General features: G+C 39.3%; 1 protein-coding gene across 7 annotated transcripts in view; it reads right to left on the bottom strand.

The window, feature by feature from the left end:
* Positions 1–319: 319 nt before the first annotated feature.
* The window catches only part of kiaa0825 (KIAA0825 ortholog), a 118,402-nt gene continuing 104,546 nt past the window's right edge, over positions 320–14,175 (bottom strand). For 5 of the 7 annotated variants that reach the window (XM_019365884.2, XM_019365889.2, XM_019365886.2 and 2 more), the window contains one exon: positions 320–1,266. In XM_019365884.2, coding sequence (XP_019221429.1) covers positions 1,077–1,266 — 190 coding nt within the window. In that variant the 3' untranslated portion in view covers positions 320–1,076. The remainder of the gene's footprint in view (positions 1,267–14,175) is intronic. The other 2 variants (XM_019365891.2, XR_003213198.1) reach the window with 2 other exon arrangements.

Here is a 14,175-nt window from a genome sequence, read left to right as displayed (position 1 = left end):
AACCCTGCTACATTTGCATCAATAATCTAGTTAAGGGGAAAAAGAAACATATTTTTCTGCAACAGGAAATGGTTTCCTCCTCTTTCAAAGACACTGTGGTGTGTAGCAGTCTTTGTAAGCTGAAATTGCACTCTTATAGATGAAAAGAGCAGAATTTGAGTAGATAAATCTCTTTTTTTTGAACATCAGGTATAATTGGGGACACATATGTACTCCAAAACATAATACTAATATCATGATCACAAAGATTATAAATCACTGATTCAAAGAGATCACATATTATATACAGGTTGTATGTAAAGAAGGAGAATATTCATAGTTGAGGTAGGATTATGCCTTTATTTTTTTATTTTTAATTCTAAAAAAATCAGTCTCCATCTCATAAGTAACAAAATATGGACATGTATGGGGAAAAAACAGTGAACAATTGTGTTACGCAAAAATTGTTTTCACAGTTTATGGGGAAAATACTGACAGATATTTCATAGACAGACAGATTTGGAGGACACATTGTTATCAAAACATACTTCATCTCGCTTCCCAACCATAATAAATTGATGTTTTCTTTCAGGAACCAGGAGAAAGTATGCTGACATCAGTGTCTTTACACTCACTGTCTCAAAAAAAAAAAGGAAGGAAAAAAAAAATCTTCAACTACCTACAATGATCACACAGTCCCATCTTGTCCCGGGCAAACAAATCCAGGCTCTCCATTTCCCCAGAACTGATTTCTGTCGGCGTGCTCTAAAAAGATGAAATGCATCTGATGCAGCATAGAAAAGCACAGAGAGTTTGTCTGAGGTATGTGTATAAAGAAGGAGGCACCATCTCTCACACACTTTTTTGTTTCTTGCCCTCTCTCACTCTCTCTCTCGTTTTCTCATGCACACACATATGCAAATTTGCAGCATTCAGTACATGTGCAAACCCAATTACACCTACAAATGTGCAAACACACATCCCCACATATATACACACTGTAATACCTTGAGAGCTCCAAGTGCATATTACAAGAAAAACATTTTACAACGTGATAAAAAAAAATAACAATAATAAAAATCCATCGGCGTGGGCTGTTACGGGGTAGAACCTTCATCAGATGCAGATGGTTGTGTTTTCCCCTGGGCCTGCTTTCCGGGTGTCTCATCAGCTTCAGGGGGGTTCTGTGGTCCTGGGGTGCAGCAGCAACCCAAAAAAGCTTTCTCAAGTTCCTCTACCATCGCTTTCTCTCCATCTTCCAGCTGTGCACCCTCCTGCATCTCCCACCTGAAGAGCAACAAAGCACACAACATTAGTCATTTTAATACTTGTCAAAGTTAAAACAAACAAACAAGCAAGCATTAAAACCTCCTGAATGTGTTCTCCTATGAGCTCTCCGAGGACCATGAACCCTGTTTTCTGAGCTTAACCTGCATGACCGATGATGGCCTTTAAAAAAAATAACCATCCTTTTGAGTCTAAATTGAAAAATTAAAGGTAAACACTTGTGTTTTGGGGCTGTAACAAAGACTTGAATTCAACCCAATATAAACAATCGATCGATTTAGGTTTACCTACTGAGCAATTTAGAGATACAAAATATGTTAGGCTTGCTTCAAATGTTAAAGTTTAGGCTTTTTTCTTCTTATAATTGTAAAAATCTTTATATCATTTACATATATCTACATGCAAATATTGCTTTCCATGGGAATCGTTTTACTTTGCTGAATGAGGTCTGATGGCTTCAAATCTGTTGGTTGTCTGTGGAGTTTCCAGTGGTGTTAAAAGTTTTACCCTTGAACTAAATTTAGATATAAAAGTGTGCTTTTTGTATGTTTCAAGCAAAACAACTTTTGTGTAGACATCTGACAAAGTCATCTTCAGCATCTTTTCAACAAGTGTTTGTTGAATTGTTTATTTTTATGTAAGTCTGGACGATGCCTGCAAATCGGCTGATTTCGCGTGCATGCTGCACACCACCGAGGCTCTACAAACCACACTTTCATTCTTTAGCTTCTCACATGGGAGCCTTCTTCTCATTCTTTTTTCATGCTGTGTGGGTCTGTATCACGGCAGCTTCTGCTACTGTGACACGCTGTTAGACATACACTTTTGCACTCGTGTAAACACACACTCTTGGGTATCCACACAAAGAGAATGAAAACTCAGAGGACACTGTAAGAAATACTCAAGTATACATATATATATGTGTGTGTAAAAAGGAAATAAAAGAACAGCTTTTGCTTTGCTTCGGACTTTCTGTCGGTTTTTTCCCTTTCTGTCAGTTGGATTCTTACTGTGGCTAAGTGCTAGTACTACATCTGCCAAACCTTCCTTGTTTGGGTGACTAATATTTAGCGGGAGAGATTACTTGATGTATCATGTTTATTCTCGATTTTGTTTTATCGCTTATACAGTATGTCTCCTCATTGCATTTTTATAATTCTTCAAGCTACAGAGTGGAGGGAGAGCTTCAATATGAAGACATCAAGGGCAGTCACTTTGTAATTCACTCGCAGTATTTCAATTGAATCCCTTGACGAGTGACTGTGGTCAATCAAATCCATATGGAGAGCTGGCTGAAGGGCTGCCTTTGAGCTGCCGCATCACACTCCATCCAAACAAGAATATCTGTCTAACTGCAAATGATTGCATTTTCATTGCAATCTCAGAGTCTCCTTTCATCCTGCGCATCTTTTCGATTTCTCACGATATCATCAAACGTGTACTATATCATATGCTATATAAAGCTGTGCTCTGCGCACGCGTGTGAAGAAGAAGAGGGGGTAAAACATAGTATGTTCATTACATAGATAGCAAAAGATGAGTCTCTGGGTGCACTTTGATGAAGTTTCAGCCTCTGTTGTACAGACTGGACAATTCAGACGTCGCAGCCGCTGTCAGTGTAATATTTACCGTCTGTAAGGAGACGATCTGTTTATGTAAATATGCTTTGGCAGAAACATTTCTGCTCAACGACGGCATAGTCCCTCCACGTACAACTTTGGTCACGGATTCCTCTGTTCCCATGTAATTTTTCCCTCAATCTCTCTTTGCAGCCTTTGCAGTGCTAGTGGAACGTATATGAAAACAGAACAAATGGGCAAGTTATCCCTTCATTTTTTTTTTTCCACTGACACCAAATTAAAATCAGCTCCACCGAATAACGCTCATAAGATACAAACGCACAAACAAAACAATGCAAATGTCACATAGTGTGCAAAACAAAAGCAGCACGGGAGTGAGAGGGGGGAAACGGAAAGCTGGAGGAATGGCAGCCAATAAAGGAGGGAGCGAGGGAGGAAGGAAGACAGGAAGGTACGCTAAAGGTTTTTCAATGTTTAATTTTCAAATAGGATTAAGCAGAATGACATTTAGCTGAAGGTTACAGGCTCAGCATTGTCTTAGCTGATATTGATATGCAGGAGGCGCCCTGCTTGTCACTGGGACAAACACTGTTGATGAATGAGAAGCCTTTCCCCAGCAAGGTGTTAAGTGCAAATTTGAAATGAGAGAGAAGCAGAGGTAGAAAGAGGTATAAAAAAAAAGAAAAACACACGTACACACGCATGCACATAAACACGCACGCACGGCATTACCGTGTTAGTTGCCATGTAAACTGTCACTAGATAATGTTGCCAAAAGTGTAAATTGTTCCATAAAGTATTGGTTGGATATTAGTTGAGGCGGGTTGATCTTGTGCTGAAAATGAGCGAAAAAAACGCACAAGGTGCTTTGCTGTGTGTATCTAATTTCAACTACAACACAACAATTCCTCTTAGAAATGCATAAGTAGGCTAAAGTTGACAGTAACTTCTCTGTATCCTCATTTCGGCAAGTTTTCCCCCGGAATTTACATCTTAATAAGGGGAGTCTTACCCTTTAATTCTTATGGGCTCTGCTCATTTCTCATGTATTAATACTGGAGCTGCTGACTTGGCTCTTCCTCTGAATACAGAATAGGACACACATATTAAGACTCATATATTTACAGGATTGATGCCACGGGAGATTGTCTCAGAGTGAGATGAAAAGGCTGGCTCAGATATATTTCAATGTGAACATCGATGTAAGCTGTCCTAATCACGGGATGATGCAGGCACAAGACAGAAAGCATCTATTCCAAATTTCAGCTGATAATGAGTAGTGATGTTCAACAAATTAAGAGCATAAGCCTTTCCCAGAGATCATCAGGCGATCAACTTAATAAATCTTACTCAAAACACAACGCAGATGAAACTTTGATGTTTGACTCCAGCAAGGCTCTGCCTTCTAGAGCGGATAACAAAAAACAGATGTAAACTGTCAGGAAAAAAATATCGCTGTGGAGGAAAGAGCGGAGGGGGGAAAAAGCAGGGAAGAAGAAATGATCAGCAACAGGATAATAGAGGCAGGGCTACAAGTACAGACTATTTGAAAGAAAGTGAGTGAGCAAAAAGACAGCGTGCCTAAAAGATCACAACAGACAGTGGGCAGTGGTTTCTTTTGCAGCTGTCAGCGGGCTGAGTGGTTTCTCTCAGAGCGTTGGGTGTTTGTGCTGCACAGGGTGCCCTGTCTGCTTTGCCACTGGGACCTCTGTTTGTTTAAAAGGCTTGCCTGTCAAACAGAGAGCGCCACCGAGAGCCAGACACTCAGCTAAATGACTCTGACAGCAGCCCTAATCAGAGGCTTTGCACATTGCTGCAGGGCCTGGAGGATCCATCATAACCCAAGCCTAAATATTTAAAGTGCTAAACTTTCCAAAGGTCAGGCCTTTCCATGCATGCCAGGGCGACATGTGTCAGAAGTAGGAAGAGAGGCACTGAACAAGAGAGAGACACAAAGACATGGGGAGAGAGGCTATGGTTAATGTCCTTCATTTCTCTCTCTCTTTTATTTTTATTCTTGTGAACTCTGCATTCATTTTAGGGAAGAAATCACAGGCAAATGACACTTTTATTTTTTCGCTCTTTTTTTAAAGCCTTGGTTAATATTGAGATTTTGGTTTCCGTGCAGACTGGTGGAAAGAAACTATGCAGAATTTAGGACTCATTTAGGTAATTATTTTATAAATTTATACAAATTAGCGCATCTTTATCGAGACGAGAACTCATTTGTACATTTAAGCATAACAAATATGAAAATTTGCAATACCAAAAAAAATTCTTAATGTAAGTAACCAACTTACACACTTTAATGATAATATTTATTAGTTTTTTTTAATTACCTGTGAATTTTATTTGTCAAAAAATATAGAGACTTTTAAAATAAAAATATTTACAGGCCCTTTTTTTCAAAAGCATTTTTTAATCTCTCATCATCTGAACCCTAAATCCCCACAACCGGTAGAATGTACGAATATCAGTCTCTTTATATTCTCTTCATTTTTATTCATTTCCTACATCAGTCCTACATCATTCAAAGCCTCATTAATAGAATTGCTTAATTGTGAAAAACATGGCAAAAAAGTGACTTTTTTGGTTGTCGGCATGCTGGAGTGATAAAAACAGACATCCAAGATCCTCTCTGTAAAAACCTTTAATGTGGCCACAAAACAGAAAAAGACTTTCCAATCTACTTTCATCTAATATTCTAATTTCTATTCTAAAAAAACAGACGGGGTGCAAAGTTAGATAGATAATACCTGATTTGCATATGTAAACATAACATTTCAGAAAACTTGTAACATCCTTGTAATATCCTTGTAATATCCTGCTGACCTGTTATATCTTCTCTTTGGATCTTTGTAGTCAGGTTGTGAGCTAGACTCTGGCAGTCACAACAAAACACTCAGCTTCACCTAATGTCTCTTGAAAAATTAGAAATGATGATGTTTCAAAACCTGAGAAAGAACTAAAAATCAAGCTCCCAGGCAGCTGCGAGTGAATCGTCTGCCAAGTGCAAGCTGAAGTCAGCAAAGATGGATGAACCTTTCTAACTACCTGACCAGAACAGGATTTCGAAATTCAAGTTGCTACTTCTTGTTGATGTCAGAGCTTAAGGCGAGGTTTTCAAAGGTTAGGGGTAGAGGTGAGGTCAGTGGATGAAATGTACAGCACATAAGGATGTATACAACAGAGTGTGCGACTTATTTGGATCCAGTGCAGCCAAGTAAAGTCCATGTCATCTCATTGAACTTGGCTTCATTTTTGTAGCTCCAAAGACAGCACTGCAGTGCGTGATGGTGTTTGGGAAGTAGAGTGGATGGGAACACATCATTATGAAGAGAACACAGAGTACTTCTAAGGGGTGACAAGAAGTGTTAGAGTTTTTTATTCCCTTAGATCACACTCAATTAAACTGTTCCTGGACACAAAGTAAAAAAAAACAAACCCAAAACCTGAGTTCAAATATGTGGAATAAGAGAAGACAACCAGCGACTGTATGGAAACTAAAAGCAAGGCCATAAAGGTATAACAACAAAGACATGTTAGTAGTTGGTAATGGACATTGTACATAAGAAAACTAGATCAGCGGGTGTAACTGGCAAGTTCACAATGCAGGCCAGGGGGGTCGTTTCTTTGACTCGATTTCCATTGAGAAGCAAACATCCAATTCAATTTAGATATGTGCCTTAGCTAGGCCATAAGCCAGAGGGAGATTGTAACTGACAGCCATTGGACAGCTGGCAGGATTTGAATATTGACGAGACAGAGACTTGACAGAAAGGATTATGCTCTACCATCTGACTTACTAGCCACTACACTGATCCATTCTATTGTCAGATCAACTTAGTGTCAGATCTACAGTATGTCCGCATGGTGCGGTGATGCCACTCAGTATTAGACCCTACCTGAGATCCATCTCAATACAAAGTGATGTCCATTCAAAAGCTACAAGACGCTCACTAATGCAACAAGGACAAAAATACCAAAGAATAAAAATATCAAAGCGAATCCATTTCCAAGTAAACACGAAATAACAGACTGTACTTTTCAGATGCTCTCCATAATACAGACCAAAAATATAAACAGTCTTTGCATTATAGTACTTTGGAAGATGACCTGTAAATCTCATCGAACTCAAAACTCAACTTAATTTAGTTAGTGTACTTTCTAGCCTTGTGAGGACAATTTTGAGTTCAGACATTTAAAAGTAAAAGAGAGAATGACTCAAATTTGTTTTTTAATGTTTAGACTTTTTAAAATTTTAAATGTGTGTGTTTATACGTGTATGACTATATGAACATGTGGGTCAAACACAGTCTCGCCATGTCAAACCGTGTCTTTCACCCTCTACACACCTTGCCGTCTTGATGGTCACAGACATCAGGGCTTGGGGCAGATCTGTGAAGGCCCTCATCCACACACAAGATGACAAGCACAGACACACACCCAGACTCAAGGGCATGGATACACACATACAGGAACACAGATATATGACATTTCAAACACACAATCGTCTACAGCTCCAAATCAAAACACAAATAAGATCAGCATAAAAAAGTATTTTCCTCAAATTGAAGTATAACGTTTCTAAATATAGAGCGGAAGACATCAAGTACTTTCATTTTATGATATTTTCTGACGAGTTCTGCATGCATACATGCATCCATCCATCCATGGTTGCCCAGATCACTAACCATCTCCTCCACTTCTTCTGCTGAGACCTTGAAGTGTTTCTACACAGTCAAGAGACATAATACCTCTCCAACATGACCTGGGCCTGGGTGACCCTATCTCTAGAGTTCAACCCAAACAGCTTTCAGAGCTTATATCTTCACTTGTATCTACAAGTTACTTGAACTCCGCCACATGAGGAAGCCACTATTCCCCAACCTAGAATTGGTGAGAACCACAGCCTAAGACCGAGAGGTGCTAATTCTCATCCCTGCCTCTTCAGATTCGCCTGGAAACCTAAAGTGAGCTTGAAGTTGAGGCTCGATGAAGCTAACAGGACCATTTGGAAAAAGCAAAGCTATATCAACCAGATCAGCCTTACAACTTCCAGAGCCCGAAAGAACTCGGGGTGAATCTCACCCACCCTCAGGGGACGAGCCACACAAATCTTCCCAACAATTTTCTATTTTTAAATCTAAGTTCTGTGTTAAACAAATTAGATATGAAATGATTATTAATGAGTTTTCGAGCTGCTTCCAGGCAGATTTTGTTATCTTTGCACAAACTCATGGTAGCTACTGCCTACTGTGTTCGGTGTTTGTGTTAGACTGAACTAACTGCTCCAGTTTCACACTCAACGAACAGATTGAACAGAGCGGTCTCCATATTTCCCAATATCAGTTCAATGATTAAGAAAATGTTTTTTAAACTGCTTTTGCGTGCTGCTGAGTTGTAAAAAAAAAAAAGTGTCTATTACAGGAAAGTTACTTAGTTCAAACGTGCAGTGCTGGTGGTGATTATTGTGGCGACAGAGGCGTCTGTATTTGCTATAAGAACAATGTATAGTAATGAACAACAATATTTGTTTAGTAAAATAATTCTTATGGTTTGGGTTGTGTATACATCACCGCGTGTGTGTTTGCTATTTTGTGTTCCTGCAAGACACCACTTTATTATTTGGAGAAATAAGACTATACATCATGTGACCACATATTTCAAATCCCCACTGCATGGCAGTTTCAAGCTCTGTTCTCTCCAGTTATCCAGGGGAAAGTTTGAGTAAATTTGCAGTGGCTTAATTACTGAATAATTTAGACCATGCTCCAAATTAATGTAGACATTTCCATATTAATGTGTTTGCCTACCGATTCCACAGTTATTTGTACTGCGGACAGGAGGGTAGCAATTATCACAGCATATCATAGCAGTTGTTCTGGTATTTCAGACATCATTAGGCTGCTTGTCCACCACACTGTGACTGTGAGTGCTAGTCTAAATGTACAGTTTGGTACCTTCCTCAAACAGGCTCACTGTGCCTCTGTGGGTAAGATCTATTTTGCTCCAGGAGACAAAGGGTGAGGGACCTTGTTTGTGCTCCGCGGAGTGATGTCCAAGTTAGAATTCTTGCTCCTTGCAAATGCATTATTATATACAGCAAGGACAACAGCAAATAAGCAAGCACCTGCCAAGTCACAAGTGTCTGCTGGTCAGTGCAACCACTAGCTGACTGCTTCACACAGACACCGAACTCTGCATGTGTCCCAGGAGGTTGACAGCTCTTTGCTCCTCTTATCTTCCATTCTGACCCCCACCTTTTTTTTTCCTTTTTTTTTTTTAACAGTACCTTGCCTCTCACTTCTTTTCTTCCTCCTTAGTCTCCCAACTGTTTGGCTCTTGTTAGGAGCTTGGCTGAGCAGGCTGGCACCTTTCACTTAAACAGCACCCCAGAGGAAGTTGTAACACTGAGAAGTGTGAGCATGTGTATATGCCTTTGTGTGTCTGTGTGTGTGAGACCTCTTGCCACAGTAAATCATTACAGCAAGGCCCTTCATTAGGGAAGCCAACCACCTTGGCTCCTCTCGCCGATGTCATGTGTCTGACTTTCTGACACAGCTTCTCAAACTTTCCACCACATGGGGTATTATTTCCGTGATGAACCGAAAACTGACTACAAATACAGCGCTCCCTTTTTTATTTCATGCATTTGTAATTTCACATTGTTACATGTTTTTTTCTGCGGTAAAATTTAATTTTCGAAAAAGGATGAAAGACAGCCTACGGCCACACCCTACCATCTTGCATGTTACTGCCGAAACAAAGGTAGACAAAGTCATATGGGAGGTCAGTGAGCCATCCATTCAACGTGCCAGGTAGGCAGGTACCTGTTAACAGCTCCATGGTGTCAGTGTGTCTCTTGGATCAAAAATTTGTCTTCTTCAATGAGGCAAAGCGAGACATGATGTAAACATGATCAGGGAGATTTAAAAAAAAAAAAAAGAAGACAAGTAGAAGGATGACAGACAAAGATAGGCATTTGATAACACACAGCACACACAAATTAATGCACACTTAACTAATGTAACAACAACAACAGTCAAAAAGAAAGCCAAAGAGAAAATGTGCATTACGATCGTAAGAGACCATGCAAAGGTTCTAGCACATATCTGTGCAGATGTCAGCTCCGGACTCCTCTTAGCTGCTTTCCCTGATTATTGCCTTTTAAAGTTCTTAATAGTTACATTGTATTTAAAGCAGTGTCTATTCCCCTGGAATATCATGTAACCAGTTCATTTGTTTCAGTCTTAGTGCACCTGTTGCATACAAAGAACCACAATGTCCTCCATTCTCTGCCTTCCAATGCAGCCCACCACAACAAACACACCACTCTTACTGGCACCATCAGTCTTTCTCTACAGTCCACTTGAACCTTCAGTGCTCCAGTCCAAACTTCTCTGTCGCCACAAAATCTGCACACTCTTTGATTCCTTTCGAGAGTAATTATCGAAGCACGCAATCTGCTTCATTGTCACGAGTCTGGATTTGGGTCTGCTCCGTTAAACCTTGTCACCAAATGCATAAAATATGACCCATAAATTAATGAACAGAAGATGATTCAGATAAAAAGTCAGTAGTTTTTACCCTCATCACACGCAAGCACAAACACAGAAATCAAGCACTCACTCACACTGAAGCCCTCACTGAACAGTCTAGAGAGGAAAAAATGTTGTTTGTTGTTATTTCACCCCAGTGTGTTACCAGGAAACACTATATTACTTATTCAATACGCTGTCATTTTTGCATATATGAACTGCAAAATCTACAAAGGAGCGTTGCGGGTTGAGAAACTGCAGCTTGCTTACATATAAAGGCCTCGTTCTCAAACACTGATGTGGCAAAACTTCTGTTCAAACCCAGTAATACACACATACATACATAATTTTTACAGCCATATGTGAATTGCACATTTCAGCATATTCTACTGTTGAAAGACTGTGTCATGGCTGTCGAGTTGTTAGTATAAGTGATTTAATGGTGAGATACCGAGTCACAAAAAAGGAAGAAACACTGGAATAAAACAAAAGTTTCTTGAAGCACATTAGAATCAAGTACAACTCCAAGGATAATAAAGGAGATACAATATAACAAAGGTACCTAAAATCAAATGTTACCTATTCATAGTCAAGCCTCTGAGCCTTTTAAAAATGTACTGAAGAACACCAAAACCCGTCAGTGCTATTTCACATTTATTTTTTTTCATGCAATGATATATCATTTCTATATAGAGAGATCAATATTTCATTGAGTCATTGCGTCTCAATGGGACTACCTGTATAAATAAAGGTTAAATAAAAATGTCTCTGTGTTTTGAAACTAGACAAGATGAGTGAAGGGCAGATGTGACCAGAGACCAAAAGTCATTGCATACTCATATGGTAACACCCTAAAGTAGACTTTAAATACAGGTCTTTTGCTTAAATAGGGACGATCATTTATTAAATCAGTAAGACATAAACTAGTGAAACCACTGAGATCAGAGATAATGGTAGACTTCCATAATTGAGCTTCTTTTTGAAACTGCAGGAGCCACCCTCTGTAATGTGAAAAAGAACCTTTTCACAGGACTCTATGCAGTAGTTGTTTTTTGTATGACTTTATCAGTCTCTCACACCGTTGTGGAGGAATTTTGGCCCAGTTTTGTTTACAATGTTGCTTCAGTTCATTCAAGTTTGCAAGCCTCCATTTATGCACAACACTCTTAAGCTCCTGCCACATTTCAATCCGGTTAAGGTCTGGACTTTGACTGGACCATTGCAGCTTTTTTTATAGCCATTCTGTTGTAGTTGTTCTTGTGCTCTATATTGGGTTCATTGTTGCTGTTGCACAACCAAGTTTCAGCCAAGCTGTAGCTGCCAGACAAACAGCCTCACACTGATTCTAAAATATGCTAATATACAGACGAGTTCATGGTCAGCCCTATGCTTATAAGGTGCCCAGGTTCTTTGGCTGCAAACAAACTCATCACCCCTCCGACAGTTGATATGAGGTATTTGTGCTGATATTCTTAGCTTGGTTTCCATCAAACATCTCCACTCTGGTCTCATCTGTCCAAAGCATGTTCTCCCAGAAGTCTTTTGGTTTGTTTAGATGCACCTTTGCAAAGCTAAACTGTGCTGCCATGTTCTTTTTAGAGAGAAGAGGCTTCCTCTTGGCAGCGCTTCCAAACAAGCCACACTTGTTCAGTTTTTTTTTCTATGTGCACTGTCATGACCTGAGATGTATGTCTGATAAGTAGCGCTTGGGTTTTTTGCAATTTCTCTGGGCACTACAAGGTGTGACCTTTACTGGGAAATTTCCTGGGACATCCATTCCTGGGAAGAATATGCCATTGTGTTAGCACATACCTGCAAACTGCCAAAACTTCTGCTTTTATAGAAGTGGTCACACTTGTTGATGATCAATTAATCAAGTGCACCAACACTTATCTGCTACTTACACTCTTAATTTTAATCTTAATTTTAAGTAGTAAAAGTGTACTTTCCTTTTTGTGACTGTATAAACAGTCTAAGTGTAAGATTGAGTGAATTTTTACCAGGGAACAGGTTATTCTGAGAAACAATTGAAAATGCACAAAATAAATCATTCTACGTCCTTGTGTCAGCAAATACGATACCTTTGCTTTTAAGTGTGGAGAAATTAGTGTTACTTACAGACGCCAGTTGGTGCATAAATTCTCACTAAAGGCCCTACTGTAAATACAGGTATCCAGGCTGCATTCATAATGACATTATTAGATATGGACTCCTGTGGCTTCGCTGGGCCTGCAATGAACCGATTAGTCCAGGCAAACACTGATATCACTTTCCTATGGTGTGTGTGTGTGTAAATATGTGTGTGTGTGTGTGTGTGTGTGTGTGTGTGTGTGTGTACGTATTAGTCTTTGGCTGGGGGTGCTCTGCCATTGTCTATCAGATCAGGGCCTTGTTCTCTTACCATTTCAAACAGTTCATTTTCCACCATGCTAATGGCAGTTTTAGGGGGTTAAAGAGATAAATAAATCCTCGCTGTCACCTCATTTAAAATCAAATGCCACTTAATTACAGCTGTATGTTTTTCAAACACTTTGCATAATTTATTGTTCGGTTCCATCCTAATCTCCAGATCCTTATCGCATGTGCTCTATTTTACCCCGTCTATCCTTATAATAAAATTATAATGCTCCCTCTCTCGGTTTTTTCTTTCTCTTTCTTGCTGCCAACAGCAGTGTGAAAGAGATAAGGGAAGCGATGAAAAGACGTTTTTAAGTTGTTCCTCACCTTGTAGGGATTTGATGCTGTAAAGGTCTATTGTCAGCTCAGGAGAGCATACATGCACACAGCCCTCTGGCAGTGTTGCTTTTCTTACAAACAAAATACAAACATTGTCAAATTCTATGAAAAGAGCAGGGTAACATCATCGCTCATGATCTGGTTGAAGGCACACATCCAACAAAAAAGGTAGAACACAAGCATGACATGCTGATTAGTATTTTTTTAAAAACCTTTTCCTATATCATATTTAGAAGTTTATGTTATAGACATGTATTACACAGTCTAATGTTTTCATTTATTTAAAGATCTAATGTGCCAGAAAGCACTAAGCACATCAGTGCCATAGTAAGTGGCATAAAGGGAGGTGGAAAGGCACTGATATGTATGTTACTTTATGGAGGTGGCCTTCAGTAACACTATATGTTATCAGCATCAGCTGCCGTTTCTCTTTTGTCAGAAAATGCAGATAAACGTGCTGTTTCCAGCAATGTTCCCCACAACTTAAGCCGTGTTGCCCCGTGTATGAAAACACAAATGTTTGAATCAGTCAGGTCAGACCTTGAACCTTGCCAGCCCCTTATAACAAAGTCTATGCAAGGTCCAAATGAGCCCAATTGATAAAAGATAACTTTCCCAAAATAAAAGTGATTGTAAACACAACTGACCCTGAGAATCATTTGTTGTATGCTACTTTTGAAAAAGAAAAAAAAAAGATTGACCCATTTCTGCAATATTCTGACAAGAAAATGGCTTGAGTGAGACTCTTTGTTAGATTAAGGCTATTAGGGCAGTGGGTCAAAACCTTTCAAGCCAATTTGTAGTAATTTTCAGCAACATGCACAATTTTAATTTGTTTACTGTACATTTTACTTATATTTGTCAATGGGTTCACAAGCCAAGTTGGTACTAGGACTTCATTTGGAACAAAATGTCTCGTTTTTGACAGCTAAAGAGTATAAAATGTGTCTTGGCTGATGATTTGTTTGTCTTAAACAAATAATTCTCATATCTGGTAACATGGGCTTTTCCAATGCAAGCTTTTCATGTCAGCCCACTGACTATATAATTCA

This window comes from Oreochromis niloticus, linkage group LG12, assembly GCF_001858045.2.
Source record: "Oreochromis niloticus isolate F11D_XX linkage group LG12, O_niloticus_UMD_NMBU, whole genome shotgun sequence".
NCBI classification, from domain to species: Eukaryota; Metazoa; Chordata; class Actinopteri; order Cichliformes; family Cichlidae; genus Oreochromis; species Oreochromis niloticus.
Note: the sequence above shows the minus strand (reverse complement) of the source record. Positions and strands in the feature narration are given on the sequence as shown.